The sequence below is a fragment of the Octopus bimaculoides genome, chromosome 9 (assembly GCF_001194135.2).
Source record: "Octopus bimaculoides isolate UCB-OBI-ISO-001 chromosome 9, ASM119413v2, whole genome shotgun sequence".
Lineage (NCBI taxonomy): Eukaryota > Metazoa > Mollusca > Cephalopoda > Octopoda > Octopodidae > Octopus > Octopus bimaculoides.
Window position 1 is genome coordinate 39067183 of NC_068989.1, and position 25981 is coordinate 39093163.

A 25981-nucleotide genomic window follows, 5' to 3' on the forward strand; every position below is an offset into this window, starting at 1 on the left:
GAGAGAGAGAGAGAGAGAGAGAGAGAGAGAGAGAGAGAGAGCTTGATATTAACATTTTGAGTTAATATTCAGATATTGAAACTCAATGGTGATACTCAGTTTGTTTTCATTAGTAAAGATATAAATAAAAATTTGTGAGGAAATAAGAAAATTGTATAAAGAAAATCAATTTTATAAATATGAATATGACACATTGACTATATATAGTCTAACATTATTATTTTCAATTAACTGAAATACACTGACTTTAGATTGTTAATAAATATTTATTTTTCCTTTTTATTGTATTTTTTTCCCTTATTGCACAAAACCATAACATATACGGTAGTTTTATTTCATGAAATCAATTTAAAATAGTTATTTTCACACTATATTGGAACTCGATATTGAAACAGTGGTTAGAAACGATTTTGTTTTTTTAGAAAACATATATCACAAGATTTCAGTCTGGTCAGAATAATAACGGTTTTCAGTTAATATTTCGTAAAATATGATCAAAGAAATACAACTTTCACAAAACCTAGCACAGAATTTTTGCTATCCATTCCAAAGTTTCTTTATATTACGATAGATAAATTTAATAAATTAAGTGCCTTTACTCAGAACAAGATTTAACAAAATCCTCTAACAAACTCAGTTCGAATTTCAAATACTGTTCCTGGAATCAGACAGACTCCAATATACAGATATATAATATTCTTGCTCTGTAAGAGAAACCAATACATTTCAGTTTCAAAATGGTGGCACTTAAAAGAATAAAAATTGATGTACTTACAAAAAATATATCAAACTCTATTTTTGTCTAGCTATAAGTTATTTTCATTGTGATTTCATATGGATCCAATTATAAACAAAGAGTAAACGTCATTTTCAATATATCTGTAATAAGTGTAATTTGTAAGACATTCCAGATTTAAGTGGGTATTGTTTTCATTTATTTACTTCAATGAATGGTTGGCATTTCTGTTATTTATTTCCATGCTGGCAATGTGCTATTTACCTACAAATCACCAATTCAGAGTCTGCTAAATTTACTGCACTTATATTTATATGTCAAGTGTTTTATTGGACTTGTAAAATGAACAACCATGGTGACGATGGTAATGTTGATGACAAAGACAACAATGATTTTGATGATGATAAAGACGGTAGTGGTGATGATGATGATGATTAAACTTCCACATTAGTATTGTTTTAAGTATGAATTATCTTGTTAGATATATTTTACAGGATTGGAAATTAAGAAGGTAAGAAGGCCATTATATGAAAGGCAAAATGTTCCCCCGGAAAAGCAGCTCCTCTATATCAGATAACTTTTTCCCTGGTAATCTGGTAACTTCCTACTGATAGCTTAGTGAATTGAAATAAAAGTGAATGAATCAACTCTTTTACTGTGACTGTCCTTTGTTCTTTGACACGAAACTAACCCATTTAAAGTGTTTTCTGTTTAAATGAAAGCCTTGTATCATAATTTTATGTAAGAACATTTTTCGTAAGTAATATTCAAAACATCAGATTAATAATGACAAAATTAGTTCTTTTACTTGATTCTTCATAACTTTTGATTATTTTTAGTATCAGTTGCAATTCAATAGGAATGCATTTCATGATAAATATGGTTATGAAAGAGTTCAGTGAACTTCTCAAAGACAAAACAAAACAGCTGCTCTGGGTTTCAGCTTAAAACATTTCTGCTTATAGTCAAGTATGCTAACCAACCAGCTTAATTCACATCAGCCTTTAATTATATTTCTCATTTGCTTTCACTTCATATCATAACATAAACAATGAGGAAGCCTCTATTGGGCTGCTCAAGTTGCTAGAAATAACAGCCAAATCCTTTTCAAATCACACCTTGCTGCCTTAAATAAGAAAGGACATATAGATACTTCTAAACAGGCAAGATGTTCATAATCAAAATGCTTATGATCATACAACTGTTTAACCAGGGTTGACCTAGGGCTAACAAGTAACTACATGTTAATGAAATTGCATCAGCTTTCATCACTCCTATTTGCAGCTTGAAACAATATTCTATCAAAGTCTAGATGCAACCTCCAAAATGCTGTTTTAATGTGAATTGCAGACAAGCATAGAAAGGGTTTTGTATATGTGGGGTGGAGAGATGGTTTTGGTGCTCTCTCTTAATAGTCATGGCAGTGGAAATTTGGTGTACCTTTACAGTTCTCCTAGCTTACCACCTGAAATAGTTTTGGACTCTCCCATCGAAGATGGTATATGAGTGTTCAGCTTTTGCTGAATGACCTGCACAAACGATTTGTTTATAGTAATCAAACATAGGTAGAGGGGCTCCGAAAGGGGTCTCAGGGAGTAGTGTCTCTGCCTTCCTGAGCTAGTTTTCCACCACATTTCTTAAAAATTGTGGTAGTGGCCTTGGTCTCAAGACCACTCATGTCTAGAAACTGAGGTTCGGAGTAAGCAAAGGCATATTCCCTGTAGAAAATTCAGCTCCAAAAAAGCTTCATGATAGCAAAGGAGGATGGGCACCAGCCAACCCAAAGGTTAGGGTGAGCTGCACCTGCCTACCTCAAAAAGGAAGGTGCAAACCCTCATTCTAGGTTGCGCAAGCATGACTTACCTCATGATGGCCAAAGGCCTGACAAGAAGCTTGGTGTGAAGTTGGAAAGTTGGAATGTGGGCAGTCTGCATAGAAGGGGAAATGAGGTATGTGAAGAATTGATAAAGAGAAGGGTAGATGTGAGCTGTGTGCAGGTAGCTAGGTGGAGAGGCCAGGGTGCAAAATTTGTGGGGGGTCAAGGGAAGAAGGTACAAGATGTGGTGGTCAGGAAATAGCAAGGGGACTGGAGGTGTGGGAGTTTTGGTGAAAGAAGAAATCTGTGAGAAGGTGGTGGAGGTCAGGAGAAAGAGAGACAGTGTGATGACAATAGTGTTAGCATTTGAGGAAGAAGTGGTGAGGGTGATTTGTGGGTATGATCCGCAGAATGGAAGAGGGATCGCTGAGAATGAGCGGTTCTTTGATGAAATAGCAAATGAGTGGGACTTACATAAGGTAGATGAATTTGTTTTGGACATGGGTGATTTTAATGGCCATGTTGGGAAATGGATCCAGGGCTCTGAGGGTGTGCATGGGGAAACAGAAATGGGGAGAGAAATGTGGAACGAAAGATGCTGTTGGAGTTTTGTGATGAGAAAGATTTGTGTGTGGCGAACGTGTGGTTTAGGAAAACAGAGTAAAGGAAGGTGACTTTCAGTGCAGGAGGGAATGAGACAGAGATTGATTTCATGTTGGTTGGCAGGAAAAACAAAAAGTATCTGAGAGATGTGAAGACAATATCAGAGGAGTTGCAGCACAGGTTGGTGGTTGCTGACTTGGGCTGAGAAAGGGAACAGTCAAGAAGAGAAAGGTGTGGAAACTGAAGGAAGAAGAAACAAGAGCAAGGTTTGAGGAGAGAATTTGGGGAGTTGGTAAGCATTGATGCACTGGATATGTGGAATTCTTTTAAAGAAGGGGTATTAAAGGCATGTGATGAAGTGTGTCGAAGGACGAAAGGTAGAAGAGATCGAGGTGATACGTAGTGGTGGAACAAGGACGTGAGGGATGCAATAGTGAGGAAGAAGGAGGTGCACAAAGCTTTATGTAATAATATGACTGAGCAAATGAAAGCCAGGTATAATAACATGAAGAATCATGCAAAGAGGGTGGTTGCGAGATCTATGAGGAAGGAGGCTGAGGAGAGGTTGAGAGGGCTGGATGAGAACCCAGATAGAGTGTTTAGGTTTGTTAAATCAATGAAAAGAGATGAAAGAGATGTTGCTGGAGGAAGATGCATGAGGGTGAGTGATGGAAGGTTGAATTTTAGTGAGAAGGACAGGGGAAGAGTTTGAAAGGAGCATATGGAGGGAATTATGAATGAGGAGAATGAATGGGATCAAAGGGTAGAAGTTGTGGTGAAGGGGCCAGTGGAGAGGGTTAGTTGGGAAGAAGTACTGGATACAATGAAGGAAATGAAAGCAGGAAAGGCAGCTGGTCCATCAGAAGTAAATGTGGAAATAATAACTGCAAATGGAGAGATAGGGAAAGGGAGATGCAATGAGCTGTGGGGAATATAGAGGAGTGAAGTTATTGGAGCATGCAATGAAGATAGTGGAAAGGGTGTTGGAGAGGAGAATTTGGAAAGGGGTGGATGTGGACGAGATGCAATTTGGTTTTATGCCAGGAAGGGGGACAATAGATGTAGTGTGTATTGTAAGGAGATTCCAAGAGGAATATCAAGATAAGGAGAAGGAGTTGTACCTATGCTTTGTTGATCTGGAGAAGGCATTTGATGGGGTTCCAAGAAAGGTGACTGAGTGGGCATTGAGGAAGAGAGGTGTACTAAAGATAATAGTGAGGGCAGTGATGAGTTTGGGTGAGGTGGGTAAAGACAAGAGTTTGAATTGGATCAGAGCTGTCAAAGGATTTTGCTGTGAAAGTTGGTGTGCATCAGAGAACTGTGTTGTCACCATTGTTATTTGCAATAGTGGTTTATGTGGTGATGGAGAGTGCAAGGGAGGGATCGATAATGGAGATGCTGTATGCGGATGACCTCGTTCTGATGTGTGAGATGATGGAGGGATTGAAGAAGTTTTGGAAATGGAAGGAGGCATTTGAAAGCAAGGAATTGAAGGTAAACCTCAGGAAGACAAAAGTGATGGTCAGTGGGGTGGAAGGAGAAGTGTTAGTAAGATGGGTCCATGTGGTGTATGTGGGAGAAGGGTAATGGCAGATGTGTTGTGTACAAGATCTGAGAAATGGATTCATGGTAGATGTAGGAAAATGAGGAAGGTGACCCCAAGACTGGCAAGCGAGTTTATTTGTGGAAGATGTGAGAAAGGAGCAGGAAAGTTGGCAGAACCAGTCAAAATGTTATGTGATGAGGTGGAGATGGTGAGAGGATTTTGTTATTTGGGAGATAGGGTGGACGTGAAGTAGCTGTGACAGCAAGAGCGAGACTTGGTTGGGTGAAGTTCAGTGAATGTGGAGCATTGTTATATGGGAAAGGTTCTCATTGAAGATGAAAGGAAGGGTCTATAGGAGTTGTGTGAGAGGTATGATGCTGTATGGGAGCGAGACATGATGTCTGAGAGGGAGAGAAATGGCAATTTTGAGAAGGACCAAGAGAGCAATGGTGAGAGAAATGTGCGGTATGAAGCTGTTTGATAAGAGAACTGAGGACTTGATGGGGATGCTGGGATTGGAGGAATCAGTGGAACGGCTGGTAAGGGCAAATGGATGCAGTGGTATGGGCATGTGTTGAGAAAGGATGAGGAGCATGTTCTGAGGAGGGTGCTTGAGTTTGAGTTAAATAGACCATGAAAGTGAGGTAGACCAAGGAAAACGTGGAGGGGACAGGTGGATGAGGAGATTGGGAGAGTTGGATTGAGAAAGGAGGATGCCCAAAATCAGTCAAGATGAGAAGATCGTGTGAGGGCAGTTGCTATGGCATTGAGGTAGACCCAGTCACCCCCAATAACGGTGACAAAACCCAGATTTAAAACACTGGATGAGGATGATGATGATGAGGAGGAGGAGGAGGCGTATGTGCTATATATTAGCTCACTCCCACCATCAAATTGCCTGATCAGGTGCACAGTGTACCACATGTCAGGTGTCAAAATGATCACAGAGCAATGTGAGATGAAGTATTTTGCTCAAAAACGCAATGCAGAAACTGGTCTAGGAATTAAAACCATGATCTTGCAATCGTGCGTGCATCACCCTAACCACTAGTCCATGCATCCCTCACATAAAATAATAATGCTATAGGAATATAATAATAATGATGATGATGATCTTATGCTATACAATGCTCAGGTGCACTATAAATTATTCATCAAAACCATTCTACTTGAAGGAATTAATATTTTTTTTATTTTTCACATTTTTGTAATTGAAGGAAGGAATAATTAGATCTTAGTCATAGACACAGATATAGCTGTATGGTTAAAAATTTTACTTTATAACCATGTATTTCCTGGTACAGCCTCACTGCACTGCATCTTGTCAAATATTTCTACTGTAGCCTCATGTTGACCAAAGCCTTGTAAATGGAAATTGATGGATGGAAACTGTTTAGAAGCTTATATGTTGTGTACATACATGTCCCTGTTTATGTAAATCCTTGAAGGTGGTATGTATACTTGCTCTCCAATAGTAAAACCAGTAAAGGAATAAATGAATACATTGGTACATTTTGTATGAGGTTTTTGGTTAGAAAGTTAAATTAGAACACATTTTTGAGTTTATAAATCAGTTACTAATCTAAGACCTTCCTATATCTCTTCCAACTGTTGACCAGCATCTGGAAAGTTTCTCACTAGATTTATATTTTACTGGAAAGCAATAGGAACAAATACTGTTGTATGGTTAGAAAGTAAGTTTCCCAACCATGTGATTTCAGGTTCAGTCACACATTGTCATCTGCCATAGCCCAGGTCAACCAAAGCCTTGTGAGTGGGTTTGGTGGACAGAAACTGAAAAAAGCCTATCAAATATATCATCCATTTTTCATGCTGGCATGGCTTGGATGGTTTGACAGGATCTGGCAAGCCACAGCCTATGCCATACTCCAGTGTCAGTTTAGGCATGTTTTGTGTAGCTGGATTCCCTTCCTCATGCCAATAACCTTACAGTGTGTACTGGGTATTTTTTTCATGTTATACACACATGCATGTGTGTGTGTTTATACTTGTGCTCCACAAAAGTTATGAGCAATGATGCTGTCACTTTCCCTGTCAGTAAATCAGTTATTTGCTTCATACCTTCAAAGACATGTGAAATAAAACATCATTAACTTGAGCAACAAGTAGAGGTTAGCAACAGGGAGAAATACCACAGGCATTTTTGTTCATTGCTCTAACATTTCTGCTAATACATTACCTTAGATTACCAGTTTCAAATTTTGGCACAGGGCCAGCAACATCAAGGGTGGGAGTAAGTTGATTACATTGACCCCAGTATTCTACTGGTACTTATTTTATCAACTCCAAAAGAGATGGGAGGCAAAGTCAGACTTGGTGGAATTTGAATGTAAAGACACCACTAATCATTTTGCCTGGCCTACCAGCGATTCTACCAGCTCACCACCTTAATTATTGACTAGTTTATGATACAAAAGAATCCATTGCATTGTTGCTCTGGTGTGGATTCAGTTAATTCTGCTAGAACAGACTTCTGGTATGCAGATATGTAGAAAGTCAAAGATACAGCTTTCTTGATATTCTACGCTTTTGTCTCTGGAAATATCACACTTCATACTCAAAAATACTTTGATTTAATATGTGGGATGCAGTGTGATATGTTACTTTTTCTCCCCTGTCAAGTTCATTCTTGTATAGTTGAGGCTACAAATTGTGATCATAACAAAGATGAGCAAGATTCAGCTGAAGGATGCATGCAATTTGCTGTTCCAGTTCAGGACTGATCTTTAGACCTATGATCAAAAGCCTTCTAGCTATGATTCACCTCTTTTCTGATTGGCATGGTATTTCAAGGACTATATAATCCAATGCGTTTTTCTAGTTTTCAAGTCATCAAGTATGATTTGAAGGAAATTTAACTGTCATTTCTTGCCTATTGAGTGACCATGTAGAGGACTTCATACTGGGTTGGACTAGATTAGCACATGTTGCATTAAAATATGCTAAAAGATGGAATTTATTCATTTTATGACTACTTTTTAAAGTTCAGCAAATACATATTGAGGCAATATTTCACAGCTGGACACCCTTCTTCTTGCTAACCCTTACCGTTTTTTCAAGCAATGGAGTTTTCATTGTACAGAATCACAGAATGATTTGTTAGCAGCGAATGTCAACAAATACCATGCTTTTTCAGTCAAAACTTTCATTTAAGGATGTAGGATGTATACATTCACACATTCATATGTACATAAACATATACACATGTATGTATGTAGATATGTATGTATGTGTGTGTGTGTGTGGTGTGTGTGTGTATGTATGCATGCATACATGCATGTGTCTAGGTGTGTATGAATGCATGCATGTGTGCATATATACAAGTGGGTGCTGAAAAGTTCCTGACTTTAAGGGCATCACAAAAGGTCTAGCTGGAGGCCCAACCTTCTTTTACAGGTTCTTTTACAGGGCTTAGAAAAACTGAAGGACCACTGCAATAAGTGTGTGAATCCTTGAGGGGAATATGTTGCATGAAATCATAATTAATTGATCCTCCTATATTTCTTTTATTCAAAGCCAGGAACTTTTCAGCACAGCTTCATATATATGTGTATGCATATATATGTCTGTCTGTATGTATATATATATATGTATGTGTGTGTGTATATATATATATATATGTGTGTGTGTGTGTGTGTGTGTGTGTGTGTGTGTGTGTGTGTGTATGTATATGTGTATGTATATATGTATGTATGTATGTATGTATATATGTATGTACATATATATATATATGCATGTATCAGGCACATGCCATGAGTAATTACTCAAGGTAGGCAGTTGCTGGTGCTTATGTAGTAAAACACAAAAAAATAGGCAAAACATGGGCACGTGACTGAGTTGGAAGCAGATTTACTTCTGCCTTTATAGCGCATAAAGAAAACGTTGTTGTAGGAATGTATGCAGCACGTGTACTACAGCAGGACTATATGTAATTTTAATCCTGAGATTGAAAGGCAGGGGTGAATTATGCCTACCTAATCTACAAATAAATAGAATATTTTGCATTTTATGCATAATAATCACAGTGACCATAATTTTATTGAATTAGGTGCATATTTTGCCATAAAAGGAAAATGTTACTATCGATCTATTTCATTCAGGTTAGGCACTGCCTACCTTCCCTACCCAGGTGGCACATCCCTGGTGTGTATGTATGTATGCATCAGCCAAACTATTGGGTGTGATAATACACTGCTAGTCACAATGCACTTTATGCACCAAAATTCAAGTTCATATGGTAATACAGTAAACTACATACCCATACAGTCATGCTTGCACTTTTAATATTCTAAGGTTTATATCTGAAATTTATAACCTCTTTACATGTTCTATATTTAATAAATATATTCACCGATTACACACAAAGATGTTTATTAAATGATGAAAGTTTTGTTTTTTCCATTTAATATACACCTTTTCATTATTTAATAAACATCATATTTATGTCTACTTAGTATCTCAGAATCAGCTCTTTGTCTCTGAAACAAATACCAAAATTACTTGTAAATGGTTCCTGGAGTAGATTTTCATAACCAATGAAATAGAATTTGTATTTGAACTCTTGTAAAATGCTAAGTAGAGAAGAAAAAAAGGTTGAAATTTGTGGAATAAAAACCAAAATTTGATGCTATAACTTCGTTGCATGTTTTTAGAATGATTTTATTATTATTTATTAATTTCCTTTAGCTACACAGGTGCTGAAAGTCTCTTTCAGTTGTCTCCTACTAGTTGATGTGCTGCCACTGAGAAATATTTGATGAAAATACTTAGACATTTGTTTATAGATTTCTCAAACATCATCATCATTTAATGGCTGTTTTCCATGCTGGCATGAATTGAACGATTTGACAGGAGCTGACCAGCTGGACAGTTGCCCAGGCTCCTATTGTTTGTTTTTGCATGGTTTCTACAGCTGGATGCCCTTCCCAAAGCCAACCCCTTTACAGAGTGTACTGGGTGTTTTTTTTTATGTGGCACTGGCACAGGTGCTATTACGTGGTACCAGCATGGGTACTTTTATGTGGCACTGGCCCAGGTACTTTTATGTGGCACTGCGATGGATGCTTTCTGTGGGGCACCGGCACAGATGCTTTCCATGAGGCACTAGCACAGGTACTTTTTATGTGACACCAGCACCTGTGAGCCCACAATACAAAGATCTCTCAGCAGAGAGAGAAAGTGGAGCATGACCATAAAGGAGATATCTGTATGGTTGGATAGTTGTAATTTTACTAGGTCCCTTGTCATCTTCTCTGTGAGGCCCAATGTCTGAAGATCCTTTCTCACATCTTCTTGGGTTTACTTATTCCACAAGTTCCCTTCACAATTAGAGATCAGTATATTTTTATGCAGCTGTTCTCATCCATATGCATCATATAACCATACCAGTGCAGTCTTCTCTCTTGCACACTACATCTGGTACCTCATAAACCCAATTTTTCTCTTAAATCATTTACACTATTGAACATGCACACTGACATTACCCATTCTGGATTTATTTCTCTCAAGCCTACACATGTCCTTTGTAGTCATAGCCTATGTTTCACTGCCATGTAGCATAGCTGTTCATACACAGGCATCATACAATCTGCCTTTCACTCTGAGGCAGGGGCATTTTGTTACCAACAAAGGTAGTAGTTCTCTGAACTTTACCCAGCCTATTCTTATTCTATCAACTCTGCTTCTAGAACTCCCTCCTCCACCATTGCCTCGATCACTTAGGTAATGAAAACTATATGCTACTTCTAAAAATCCTCCTAGACATTTGAGGAAGTCTATTCTTAATGTTTGTTGTACTCACACATCATCCACACACAAAGACTACTTTCTCTGTTAATCTTCCTGAGATACCACTGCACCTCTTATATGTCCATAGCTTACACTGGGTACACTGTATGGAGTTTCTACCAGCATCTTTCCTACATATCAAGCAAGGCCATCTCCCTGAAGGGATTTGTGATTTGTTTGTTTTCCTACATATTTGGACTTTGGTCTTTGCCAAATTAACTCTAATGCCCTTACATTCCAGACCTTGCTTCAACACCTGAAATTTCTTGTCACTATTTTTGCTAGGTTTTGAAAGATCCATATCTTGAGTAATAGGTGATGAAATTTGAGCTGAGAATGCACAGACTTGTAACAGATACCATAAGGTATCTTACAAGTAGACTTGTCAAACACCCCAATCCTACTTCTGCTAATCCACTCCCCTGGATTTCTGTTTTGTTTTATCAGCTCTAAAATAATGATAGGCGAAGTTGACCATAACATGACATGTTTACATCGTCATATGTTTACATTCTATACTGCTATATGTTGGACTAGTCAACATGATTTGAGCCAGTTTATTCAGAGTTATTGACCTCTTAATGAGTAGGTGATCATATGTTGCTCATACACTTCATTTTTTACTTAATTTCTACAGTTGAATGTTCTTCCTGCCATAAACCACTTTATAGAGTGTACTGAGTGCATTTTATCAAGTCACCAGCACAAGAGAATTTGTCATGTCCTCAGTAGGACTTAGGTGTGTGCATGTATGAGAGAGAAGGAGACACTATAAAATTATTTTACCATTTCTAACATGTCTAAACATATTTTAAGTAAATTAATGTGTTACAAACATTTAATTTTTTTTTGCAACCTAAATTTTTTAGCATACTTTATAAGTACAAATAACAAAGAGTCTAGTAATAAAATACAGTACATCTATCAAGATTATGTATATGGTCTTATAAGACTATATACAATGTATCTAGAATTACTGTTTTCTAGTAAGACTGTATTGTGACAGTAATGAATATTATATTCCAGATGTTTGAGTCATGAGATCTGGTGTCTAGAAAGTCAATGACAAATATACATTATATAATTTTATTTATATAATTATCTGTATAATATTTATATATGATTTACATTTGTTTTATTTGTTCAGAATCAGTATATCATGCTTAGACAATTCATAACTGCTCTACATATGGATGCCTTTGAAACATCACACCCAATTGAAAATGGAGTGAAACGACCCAAAGATATAGCTGTGGTATTTGACAGTATAACCTATAAGAAGGTAAGTAAATGGAAGTCTTCTAAAGTTTCTAATATTTTTCTTTCAGGTTATGATTAATGACTCTTGCAGAAATTAATTGATTGAATTTTTTCTATTAGTTCTTTCAATAGATATATTCATTTTATATATATATATATATATATATATATATGCAAGTTCAAAATTAATGTATATACAGGTTTGAAATTAACGATGACACAAACAACAAAAAGACATTGTGAAAATGAAGTGCAGTTTTACTTTGAAAATCAATAGTAGATTAGGAAAGTAGAAGTGCTTTTGATGTTTTGTGCTTAAGTTCTTCTTCACAAAGTTTTTTTTTATTCAGAAAGAATTAGCGTAAAGGAAAGAAAGAAAACATGATTGATAGAAAAATATGTGTTTTTCTGTCAAGTAATGTTAAAAATAGCAGATGCTAAATGACCGAAAGTGTAATAGAAGGAATGAGGTTTCATACCGGCAAAACAACAGGGAGATTTTTGTATGTAAATTATGTTTGTGTGTGTGTTTCTAGCTGTAATGTGTAGGCCTAATATATGTGAAGTAGTGTATATGTATGTAAAGTCACAGAATATGTGTTTGTATGAATATGTGTGCGAGTTTGTATTAGGAATTAATAACACGCTATGGTCAGAAAAGTTTTTATAACATGTGTATGTGCCATGTGTGAGTGATATGATGATGACGTATGTTAAAAAAAGTGTAGCCATTGAGGCCATGAGATATGAAAGATTTAAGAATGAAAAGGAGTTTCTGTTTATGTTGGAAATAAGGTCGCTGTAAAGGGCTACACTAAGCACAAAGAGAAGCCAAATAGAGTGCTCTGCAGAGTAGAAATGGTGCACGACTGGGAAATCATTATCAAGGTGGATGTTCAGTGAAGTGAGCACACAAACATTGTCTAATTGATCTTAAGTATAGGGAATTGTGAAGTGTATGCAATATATGAGTTGAGTAGAGAAGCAATTGAAGGAGTTAGTTTTATTGAAAGAATAGTGGTTGAGACCAATAAACAGAATGGCGTTGGAAAGAAAGAGACAAGCATGGCAGCAGGAACAAAAAAGGGACCTTGGTTGGGTGTAGATTAGGGAAGGAACTATGGATGTATGGGTCATATAGATTATAGATGCATTTAAAGTAGGGGTAGAAGTAACTTGAGAAAGATATGGGAAGTTGTTAAGTCAGATTGGGAAACATATAATGCAAGTAGAATAGTCCATTAAGGGGGAAGGGTAGTTTGGAAGGGTGGTAGGTGAATGAAAGGGAAGGTAATCATGGATGGGCTGGAGGCAGGGGAAAGGGTAGAGGTGCCACTGACTTCAAAAATAAATGTTGGTACCAGCATGGGTACTTTTATGTGGCACTGGCCCAGGTACTTTTATGTGGCACTGCGATGGATGCTTTTTGTGGGGCACCGGCACAGATGCTTTCCATGAGACACTAGCACAGGTACTTTTTATGTGACACCAGCACCTGTGAGCCCACAAGACAAAGATCTCTCAGCAGAGAGAGAAAGTGGAGCATGACCATAAAGGAGATATCTGTATGGTTGGATAGTTGTCATTTTACTAGGTCCCTTGTCATCTTCTCTGTGAGGCCCAATGTCTGAAGATCCTTTCTCACATCTTCTTGGGTTTACTTATTCCACAAGTTCCCTTCACAATTAGATTATGGTGGAGGGTATTTACAATGAGCCAAGTGTTGAGCAATGAATTGAAATTGAGTCTCCTAATTATAGTTGCAGTTCAAGAGACAGGAAAGATAGAACTGAGTAATGGGTGAAATAGCTGGTGTGAGTTGAATCACTTCACAAGCAATTAAATTTTCATCCTCTAAAGAAGGCTTAAATATGAAAATTCTATATGTAGAACAAACATTAGTCAATGATAGTCATATTAATAGATTACACTGTCCAACATGATTTTTGTCCTTGGGTAGCAATTGTTAGTTCCTGTTTGTTTAATCCTAGAAAGTATGAAAAATGGCTAATATTTCCTTCAGACTTTGCTATTCAAACCTCAAAGAATCCCTCTCAACACTTGGCTATGATGCTCTTCCTTTACTCCTGCTCATAATCAGAGATACATATGCTGTCAGCCACTAAGGGACATACTCAAGTGGTTAAGACCAAGCAACTGACAAACAAATCTGTGGTACTGAGCAGAATATTTGCTATAACAATATCTCTGTTTGTGCAGCTGAGTGCTGAATCTATCAGAAATGTAATGGAAAATAGGTCAGTTTTAAAACATTAATGTCCAGGTCACAAAAGCAAAGCTTGAAGGAAATAGTGGTCATTTCCTTTGATTTCTATATAGAAGCAAACAGGAAATAACACTTACTGACCAAAGACAAAAAAAAAAAACGAAAACATTAAAATTATGTTACACAGGATGATACCAGATGAAATTTACCTACACTGTTACAACTAATGCAGTATCTATTAAAGATACACAAACCATACATATATCATATAATACAAGAACCAAATTACTCCTGGTTATAAGATGGATGAATATATCATTAAAATACTTAAAAAAGCAGAACACATGTATCACACTTAACCATAAACTCATAGAATATATTATAAAAACATGAGAATAAAAGAATTGCATATCATCTCGAAATTACAAACTAACAAACACATGGAATATGATTCAGACACCCAAATTTCAAAGATTCTTTTATTTGTTTGTCATTTGACTGCAGCCAGGCTGGAGCACCGCCTTTAGTTGAGCGAATTGACCCCAGGACTTATTCTTTGTAAGCCTAGGACTTATTCTTTGTAAGTCTAGTACTTATTCTATCAGTCTCTTTTGTCGAACCACTAAGTTATGAGGACATAAACACACCAGCATCAGTTGTCAAGCGATGTTGAGAGTACACAGAAACACACACACACACACACACACACACACACACACACATATATACGATGGGCTTCTTTCAGTTTCCATCTACCAAATCCACTCACAAGGCTTTGGTCAGCCTAAGGCTATAGTAGAAGACACTTGCCATAGGTGCCATGCAGTGGGACTGAACCCGTAACCATGTGGTTGGTAAACAAGCTACTTATCACACAGCCACTCGGACACACAAATATAACATTTTCTTATTAGATGACCTTGCATTTGCAACAAGGAGCCAAGGCAACTCATTATTAATACATACTGCAACATAAAATTGTAAAGCAAAATTACAGTTGACAACACTCTAATTTTATACAAAATTCTATAAATAAGAAGGACTATGGTCATAAATAAGGAAACATCTTATTATATTCAATAATTTCAGCCTGAAAATAATTATTACTACACACCTAAGCATATGAATTCCAAAGATGTTACCCTCAACCTAACCACACTCAACCTAACTCAAATCATATAGGAAACTTAATGAAACACATACATATGCACACACAAGTACATGCACACATATATTAATAAAGATTCCTGCTATTTGACCATAGTTTGTAAAAACAATATCATTGGACAAACCTCTAACCTTTTATTGAATATGGAAATTTTTGACAGTGTGGTTTCCTAATAAAGCACTAGAAAGCAGTGAATTCAAAGCTAAATATCACATATACATTCAGCCATTAGGCAGGCAATGGTTGGAAGAGAAGACACCAATATTATCTGGCCACCATGGCTGTTCTCAATAAATGTTAAATCTAACTTGGTTAAACATGTCCTAGCTTTAATAAATTTACATTTTCCCATCAACTACTGATACAGAAAACTGAGTGTGTCTTCTCAGTCAAAGTTACCCTGCTGGACCAATGCCTCTGACAATGGCATGAGCAAACAAATTATTTGCAGATACATGCTGATGTCTGCCGAACAGATAATACTTCATTGGTTGCATGCAAAACAGGGAAAATCCAAATAATAACCTATCTTCCTAAGCAAGTATAGGAGACAACTCTTTTTATGATTTGATCTCTGTGTATGTGTGTGTAGTAAAGTATATGCTAGCGCAATGTGACAAGCAATAAGTCTCTCCAGTTAATCAAGACTACTTAGATTAATGAGAGATAAACATTGAAACAATTTGTAAATCTGCCCAGAGCAAGCAGGGGAAGCAACTTCAAATCTCAAAACAATGATTTAACTATACTAATATCTAGGTTAATTAAAACTGGAATTACACATATAACAAGGTGAAAACTAATCTGAACTTTGTTAATTCCTTATTTTTTCCATCTCATCAGGTTGTATATACACAAACTGTGCCTAGACAGTTGATACTTACAAACTGAGTTCATTGAACACTCTCTGAGTCTATGTATAATATGAATATTGTATGTTGCTTATTCAATATTTAGAAAATAAGTACATCGAAAACAGCTTTCCCCCAACTTTTTCCTGTTAGGTAAACAATGAAATGCATTTCAGTTTCAGAGAATTACTACATAAAAGTTATATATTTTTATTAGTGATTTTCTTTCTCTTCTTAAAGTTAAATTTACAAGAAGGTTTAAGAAATTTTGTTTTAACCATAAACTCACTCAGACTGATTCCCCCTACAATTCTCTGTTGAAAGTTTATCAATAGATGTCAGAATTACCCACCTTTAGGGGATAGATGTACATCATTCATCAGTTCATTCATTTGTTTTAGTGTCCCCTTTTCCATGCTAGCATAGCTTTTACAAGAATTGACTTTAAGGTAGGATTTTCAGCTGGCTGCTCTTCCTGTCACCAACACTCACTGTTTCTCAAGTAAGGGATTATTTTTCTTTCAATGGTCTTCAAATATATAGTGTGATTGAATGTAATGTCAAAAAGGAATGTAAACATCAACACTGGTTAGGTCAAGCAGTCAAGGGTGAAATACCAACATGTGCATACTCACATACACACCACACGCATGCATGTACACACAGGCACACATGTGCATACATACACATGCACACACACACACACACACACACACACATTCACTCACATGTGCACTTACATACATGCACGCGCATGTGTGCACACATACGCAAACACACACATACAAACTTGTACATACAGGATGAGTTTCCTACAGTTCTCAGTACCAAATTCACTTACAAGATGTTGGCTAGCCTGAGTCTATTGTAGAAAAACCCAAAGTGAGATGCAGTAGGATTGAACCTGAACTTATGTGGATGTAATATGAGTTTTTTAACCACACAGCCAGGATAGAGCCTATATATATGCATAATAATAAATACAAAATCAAACTAAAAAACAACTAAAAAACAACTCAAAAATGTATTTGCATTGAATTAAGCTACCTATCACTGTTTCTTGAGAAACCATAAGTGATCTCTCACAGAACCTTAAGGATTCTGAGGACCCTGCTTCGGAAATGCTATTCTAGAATTTGTATGTATACACTCAACATCTACAAGGCCTGTCTACAGAATTGAAATGTTAGTTTGTACTGACAAAATTCCTGGCAGCATTTGTATTTCCAACATTTGCAGTTTGTGTGTATCTGCCTAATAAGCTGGGCCTATGTTGTTCAATATATATAGGTGTAAAGTATGAGGTAATTCATGCCCAGAATTTATAAGCTGGGCCTATAATGGTTCAACATATGCTAGCTGTAAAGGATGAAATTCAAGCCAATATCTATAAGCTGGGCTTAAATGGTTCAATATATACAAGTTGTAAAGGATGAGATAAATCATGGCACTTTTGCATGACCTGTAGGATTTGATCTGCTAGAAAAAGCAGCTTAATATCTAAAACCACACAGTGTAATTATAAATATAAGAATACATTGGTTACAGTAATTATGTAATTACTATGTATGTGAAGACACGTGAACTAATGGTCAAGGTGTTGCACTCACAATCACAAGACCAGGGTTTCAATTTTCAGACCAGCAGTGCACTGTGTTCTTGAGCAAGACACTTTATTTCACGTTATTCCAATTCACTCAGCTGCAAATGGACAATGCCATAGCAGACTGGCATCCTGTTAGGGAGGAAGAGTTGGCTTGCTTCCCTAACCAGCAGATGGCATCATTCAACAACTACAACAATGTGAAAAGTGAATTGTGACCAGCAGTATATAGCATGTGATATTCTGGTTGATACAATAAGATATGCTATGTATAGATAAATAAATAAATAAATATATATATATATATTGTATATATGAAAAAAGACAATATGGTTATGTCTGGATTGTCCTTCATTATAGGCTGACCTAGGGCTAAATAATAATAATTACATCTATCACCTACTTCTATATCAAGTTAGCATCAACAGGCCCAATTTATAGATTTAATGTATGTTATAGATTATGTCTATATAGTTTGAACCAGCCTGATGTGTTTATCTTGCTACCATTTACACAATATATCCATTTCATTAAAAGAAGATAAAGTAATAATATTGCATGGGTGTTGTTCTTTTCACTTCATGTGATAAATTTAGCAGCCTTTCAATTCATAAATATATTAACGTTTTTTGTTTTTGTTTCCAGTTTTATCTTCCTTAAAAATAATATCAGATACTTCAATTGCAAATTCATAAATTTTTTTTTTTAAACAATCTTAATGCATGATCTGCAGTAACTAGCACACAAAGCAAGCTTTTTATTATGTAAATATATTGATATGTTTGCTTACACTGACAAAAACCAGAAGAAAACACAATACTGGGGAATTGTTTTCGTAATAAATGAAAATGTTTTGTTTTTCTTTATGGATGAGAGAAAAATCGGGAAAAAATTGGAAGGATGATCATTTTTGAATGCATCAGAAAAAAAAATTGATAAAAGCAATTGCTTTAAAAAGATACAAAGTACTAAAATAAAATTTCAAACTCCAACTATGGTATTGCCTAAAAATATTTCTCTTCCAAAATTTTCTATTAAATAGTCATATCATACAGCAATAACTTAGAGTTGTGTCAGAAATATAAAACCTGGTTTATTTATTTATTTATTTATTCATTTATTTTTTTATTATTAGAATTGTAGGTATGTTGATCAAAATGCTCAGCAGCACTTCATCCACTTTTATGTTCTGAGTTCAAATTCTTCTGAGGTCAGCTTTGCTTTTCATCTTTTGGGTTCGATACAATAAACGCCAGTTGAACACAGGGGTCGATGTAATCAACTAGCTTCCTCCCACAAAACTTTAGGCCTTTTGCCTATAGTAGAAAGGGTTATTACTATTGAGGCAGAAAGGTGGTAAAATCATTACTGCATTGAACAAAACGCTTTGCAGTATTTTTTTCTGACTCTTTATATTCTGAATTCAAATACTGCCAAGGTTGACTTTGCCTCACATCTTTACAGGGTTGATAAAATAATTACCAATTGAGACCTGTAGTTGATGTAATCAACTTCCTCCTCTCCTCAAGATTGCTGGCCTTGTATGAAAATTAGAATAATTATTATCATTATTATTATTATTATTACTATTGAATTGAGGATAGCGAGCTGGTAGAATTGTTAGCATGCCAGGCAAAATGCTTTGCAACATTTCGTCCATCTTCTGAGTTCAAATTCCACCAAGATCAATTTTTGCCTTTCATCCTTCTGGGGTTGATAAAGCAAAGTACCAGTTGAGCACCGGGGCCAATGTAATTGACTTACCCCCTCCCCCCAAATTGCTGACCTTGTGCCAAAATTTTAAACCATTATTATTATTGAATTGGATTAGCAGAATCATTAGAGCAAAACACAAAATGTCTTGCAGAATTTTTACCAGATTTTAAAATTCTTAGTCCAAATGTCACTGAGGTCAATAAAATAAGTACCAGTCAAGTAATCATGTGATGGTTGCATGACACATCATACATTATATATTTAGACTATTCTGGCCAGCAAAGTAGTAGTAGTAGTAGTAGTAGTAGTAGTAGTAGTAGTAGTAGTAGTAGTAGTAGTAGTAGTAGTAGTTATTATCAACACCGTAAGAATTTATAAACTTTCAAGAGAACAAGGAATAATTTATTGCCGTGTTTCAGGATAGTAATTTTTTTTGCTGTGAATGAAACACACGCACTATATATTCATTCTACACTCAGTTATTATTTTTCTTATTTTATCTTATGTTCATTGTCTGGAAATCTTGTCACACACTCTTCCATCTCATGTCTCTCCTCCTGAATTGGTTCTTGAAGTACATATAAAGCTATAAATAATAGCAAGTATGTATTAACTTGAAAAACCCTTTTGGATAGAAAAGTTGAAGGCTGGCATCCTATGGCATTTGAACCCATCTCAAGTAGACATGAAATGTAATTATCTACAGCTTTATATGTACTTTAAGAACCAATTCCAAAAAAGAGTGGCTGTGTGGTAAGTAGCTTGCTTACCAACCACATGGTTCTGGATTCAGTCTCACTGCGTGGCACCTTGGGCAAGTGTCTTCTACTATAACCTCAGGCCAACCCAAGCCTTGTGAGTGGATTTGGTGGACGGAAACTGAAAGAAGCTTGTCGTATATATGTATATATATATATATATATATATATATATATATATATATATATATATATATATATATATATATATGTATGTGTTTGTGTGTCTATGTTTGTCCCCCCACCATCGCTTGACAACCAATGGTGATGTGTTTACGTCCCCGTAACTTAGCGGTTTGGCAAAAAGAGACCGATAGAATAAGTACTAGGCTTCCAAAGAATAAGTCCTGGGGTCGATTTGCTCGACTAAAGGCGGTGCTCCAGCATGGCCTCAGTCAAATGACTGAAACAAGTAAAAGAGCAAAAAAAGAGTAAAAGAGATTATTGATAATAATAATAATAATAATAATAATAATGATGATGATGATGATGATGATGATAATAATGTTTTCATTTCTTTCATTTGCTCAACATTTCATCATTCTTCCACCCATATTGGATTGTTAAACATCAAGCCAAATCCTGCAATGCTATGAATTAAACACCTATCTTATAGTTCTTGCTGTGCCAAGCATATTGGCTTTCTGTAGAATCAGAAAATTCATCTTGATTTCCAGAACCCTCAACTAATCATTCAAACTTCTTGGAACTGTTCTTAAGAATCCTTTAACAACCGGGATAATGATACCTTTACAGCAATTTGAGCTTCTTTGAAGTTCATAATTTAGATCCTGATATTTTTCTATTTCCTCACATTCTTTTTCTGCTACTCTTCTATCAAACAAGCATGCGGCATCAATTAAGCTATACAGACTTCTTTCTTTATTGAGTTCAACACTATCTGGTCATGAATGTTCTGTTTGCTTAACCTTTTGAAGTTTCATATCCTGCAATACTTTTTTGCATGGTCATATTCAAGAATGTGCTCTGTTTTATGGTCATACCATTTTTTTCATATTATTATTATTATTATTATTATTATTTAGTTGACTCACAGAGTGAAGAGATGGCTTATGCTTTTCCCTTCAAAACATTTTTTATCAAATGAAATTTTCTTTGAATTTCTTGGGAAAAAAATCATAATTGCTTAAGGAGTGATGTGATCTGACGTTGACAGTTAACAGGTGATATCAAGAAAAATGGTTTGTTTTACAAACTTTTGAAATTTTGTTTACACACATTACATTTTTACTTCTAAAATAGCTACCACACATATGCCACATGACTAAAAACTATGTTAGCTAAAATAAAAGCAACACAAGAATCAATACACAACTAAATTTACAAAAGAAATAAGAAAATGAATAGTATAGTGAGCAGTTAACAGATGAAAATGTCCCTATTCAAATTATTAATTTGAAAGTGAGTGACATGAATAACAACACTAATAACATAGTAACTATTACATGAATCCAGATATTGTTGCCTATTCATGTTATTATATCTCTATGAAAAAAACCTCTTAGCATTTGATGGATAGAATTTTTGGACCTATCACAGTTGCAAGTATAAAATGGAAGAACTTTGTAAATCCTATCAGCAGTTTTTTGTCTGAAGAGATTATTCAGGGGAGAATGAAGAGAAAAATTATATATTACTGCTTTTGAAAAGATGCAAGTAGATTAAATTTTCCATGATATCAAGTACTACAACAAGCTTTCTCGTGATGTTGGGAGAAATTATCTCAAATGAAAAATGTTACACCATTAAAACTGAAAACACAGGCAAAATATTGGTTGAAATTGTCAAACATACCTCTAGCTGTACATTTATGACCAAATATATGGATCAAAGGGACACCAGATCCACTGTAAGCAACATTGGGCATGGTGTAGACCTATGGCTAGTGGTACATTCTGTGTTACAGTGTGGGTGAGCGATCAGATAGTGCGCTGTGGTCGAAATAGATTTGCAGCTCCTAATGACCCCATACCAGAATTGTGCTCAGCAGAAGGTGTTGATACAAAGGGCATAAGGTTGATGATATGGAGTAGAAAGCTTGGCTGTTACATTTTTGGGGAGTAAGACACACTTAATATCTGACTACCTAGAACTGGGAGGATTAAGCAAAAATGGTAAGCAAAAATAACAACAAATCACATTTTTAGATCCCCGCCAGACCAAACTCTAGAACCTGTAAGGGAAATATCTTTAGGACTTGCATCACAAATTGATGATCAAATGGCTCATTTCCAAGCAGTACCAACCTCTGGTACCACACCTTTATTGAGTGGTGTGGTAGTGATAATTACAGATGAAAATTCCCAAATGCTTGAAAATAAAAACAGGGAAAAGAGAAAAATATCATAGGAAATGAAAACATGACATATAACAACAAAAACAGGTGAAAAAAACAATTTCTTCTAAACGACAACAGAATCTTGCCTCAAAGAAATATCAAAGAAAATCAAAAGAACGAAAATGAACTAAGATTCACCATTCTTCAAAAATCAAACAAAAGCTTGACAGAAAGAATTACACATCTCTTATGTCACAGACTTTGAAGAAGTTGTAATGACACAAAAACTGTTAGGGTCAGAATTTAGACAAACTATAATGAATGGCTCACTAACATTAAGACATTATTCCTAAATTTAAGTGAATACTACTAAGATGTTGGTGATTTTAACACTGTCACAAAAATGCTTACTGGTGTATTCATTTGCACTTGAATACAATTTTGGAAATGGTATGGTGAATGGAACTAAGTGAAGAACCTTAACTCAACTTAGCTAGTAAATCTTTCATGTCTTATTTCTTTAAATTAAATCTTTCTTAAATATTGCGTATTTTGTACTTATTTATTCATTTCCATGCAAACATGTCTGTGTATGTGTGGGCATATGTGTACAGTGAGTGTTCATGTATGTGTATGTATATGCACAAATCAATATGTGTGTATATATGTGTATGTATATAAATATATATATATATTTATATGTGTGTATATCATCATCATCATCATCATCATCGTTTAACGTCTGCTTTCCATGCTAGCATGGGCTGGACGATTTGACTGAGGACTGGTTACACCAGATGGTTACACCAGGCTCCAATATGATTTGGTAGAGTTTCTACAGCTGGATGCCTTTCCTACTGCCAACCACTCCAAGAATATATATATATATATATATATATATATATATATATATATATATATATACATAATACTTGGAATCCCTTTCCTTAGTTTGTTACTTTATATATTCTTATATTACTTGAGTAATGTTATACCGTCTTTCACTGGTATAATGGAGAAATTACCTATTGACATATTGAAAAACATTCCAGTCCCACCAAGGAAGGACTTTATGAAAGACCTTATTACCAAGACTTTGCATTCATACATAGAATTCACTGGATCACTTTTCACCATGAAAGGGATATTGCTAAAGAAGGAAACCCCCTTGGTGGGGATTTTGAAATTTGTCGGAGGAGCTCTGGGGCCAGACAGTTTCCACCTCCTGGCCATCGTTTGGAGGTTTTTAAGAGGGATGAATGCAACGGGATATGCCAAGTTTGTCAAGTGTTCCCTTGTGGGGAATGAGCATCTGTTGCAAGTGAAGGCGTTGATGTGTGAACTGGGAAACAAGAGCAGAAGTGGAGTTGTTGTGCCTTCAGACAGTACTGGTAATTTGTATCATACGGATATTTATGGATATCATCAATTGATAGAAAATGAAATTGCTGGTAACTATGGGAATTTATTAAGATCTATTAACTTAGAAGCTAAAACAGTTGTGTGTGATTTTGATCTTGGTGACAGAGTTGGGCCTCTTGTTCCTGTGGGGCCCAGAATCGTTTCGAAGGATCATGGAGATAACTTCTTCTCCCACTCTAAAGTTAGATTAATTTGCCCAAGCAGTTCTGGCCTGGGTAGATTAAGTAAAGTTGTTCTAGGCAGGTATGTACCTGGACTTGGAGAGATGTTGAGGCTAGACCTCTGGTCCAATGCCCAGGAAACCATTAATTGGTTTGATGGGTTAGATAATAAAAATAGAAGTGAATTCATTTAGTTCAATATTGATGGTTATTATTGGAAGAACATTGTTTTATTTGATAACTAGTGCTGGGCCAGAGGGAGAACTAATGATTATTTTCACAGACTTCATTGGTATCTCCATTCTGTGTCATTCCCGTGATGAATTTCCAGACATTGGGGATGGAGTCTGTGGAGATGATGCACTGTATTTGATTGATGGCTGGTCCAGTGGAGGAGTAAATCTATGTATGAAGAGATTCCATAGTTTCTTTGAAAGATTTGGTTTATCTATCTCTGTGAAGGATGGGCATGGTTCAGTTGATTGCCTAGATGTTGGTGTGGACCTTGCTGCTAGCTTGTGTAGCCCATATCATAAACCCAACAATGGTTTACGGAGTGTCAACTTTCATAGTGGCCATCCTGGGGTGGCTGATAGTGTTTCAAGATGTGTTTCTTGATTGTCCTTTGGTGAGGAGATCTTTAGTGGTGATGCTGAATGTTGTAATGATGCCCTTGGGAAAGCAGGATACTAGAGTGGAATGGTGTGTTATAATTAGAATGGGAACTCCAATGGGTCATGTAATAATGGAAAATTGGTTGACAGCGAGGTGGGCGGATCTAGTGGTGGAAGTGCGTCCAATTTATTCATAAGAAGTGGTGATGTGATTGACGGTAGTGGTAATATTTGTGGGAGCAAGTGTGGTAAATGTATCCTGTGTGAAAATGGATATATAGATGGACTTGGGTATAGGAGTGGTAGGTATATGCCGTATACCAGTACAGATACACCTAGTGATGTTAATTACAACAGGGATAGTCGTGTTTGGTTTGTCATTCCTTGCACATGACAAGTGGGGGTGAATTCGGTAAAAGTTATTTTGCAGATCTGTGTCTCAACACTTTGATAGAAAACATAAATATAATAAAATAGTTAATAATGAATGGGAATTAAAGTAGGTTTTTCAGTGTCTAAAAATTTGTTTAGAATTATCTCTTCCTTTAGTGATGGAGGGTTAGATCATTTTTACAATAATGAAGATAATGGTCTGGCTGGGGGGTTGTGATTGCGGATGTAAGGATAAATGCTGTTTTGATGATTTTTGTTTGCAGATCAGTATTGTGTATGAATGTGGGGTTGATTTGGAGTGAAAAAATAATTTTCACATAGGGGTCAATGGAAAATTTTATTGGGGGACAGATTGCAGGCCATGAGTACACCTTTGGGAGGGGGGAGGGGTTTGACGGTACTGGTCTGGAAATTGAAGGTTAGTGAGAAATTATACAACAAAAATTGGAAAATGCTCTGCCATGCTAGATCGTATAAAATTAGTGATGCTAGATGCAACCTGTGTGGATGGGTTGTGTTGGATGTTAACATCTGGGGGAGATTGCTTGATGAGGGGCATGAGAGTATTCTGTCTTGTGCACACTGTTCTAGGTGTGTGTTTGGAGGGTTTTGTTGGGTGTATGTATGTTTGTGTTCATCTGTGTGTGTTTGATCATGTGTTTGTGTATGTATGTGTGTATTTGTGTTTGTATCTAATGCTACATGTGTGTCATTGTGCATGTATGTATATATATGTATAAATATGTATATATATGTATGCATATAAATGTATGTGTATGTACGAGCATGTGTATGCATGCAGGTGTGTGTGTGTCTCTATATTTCTATGTATGTATATGTGTGTATATCATTTAGCGTTGGTGCAAGTATGTAGGTGTATGTGTGTATGTATATATATATATATATATATGCACACACAAATAATGATCCTTGTTTGGGTAACTTCAAATCTGGTTACTTCTGGGAGGCTAATAATGTTTTGATGTCCATTATTATAGCC

At 36.0% G+C, this 25981-nt stretch overlaps 1 protein-coding gene across 1 annotated transcript in view; it reads left to right on the plus strand.

The window, feature by feature from the left end:
• The window catches only part of LOC106869101 (endoplasmic reticulum aminopeptidase 1), a 1169084-nt gene that overhangs the window by 836448 nt on the left and 306655 nt on the right, over positions 1-25981 (plus strand). Inside the window, exon 8 of the mRNA XM_052970645.1 lies at positions 11657-11791. Coding sequence (XP_052826605.1) covers positions 11657-11791 — 135 coding nt within the window. The remainder of the gene's footprint in view (positions 1-11656; positions 11792-25981) is intronic.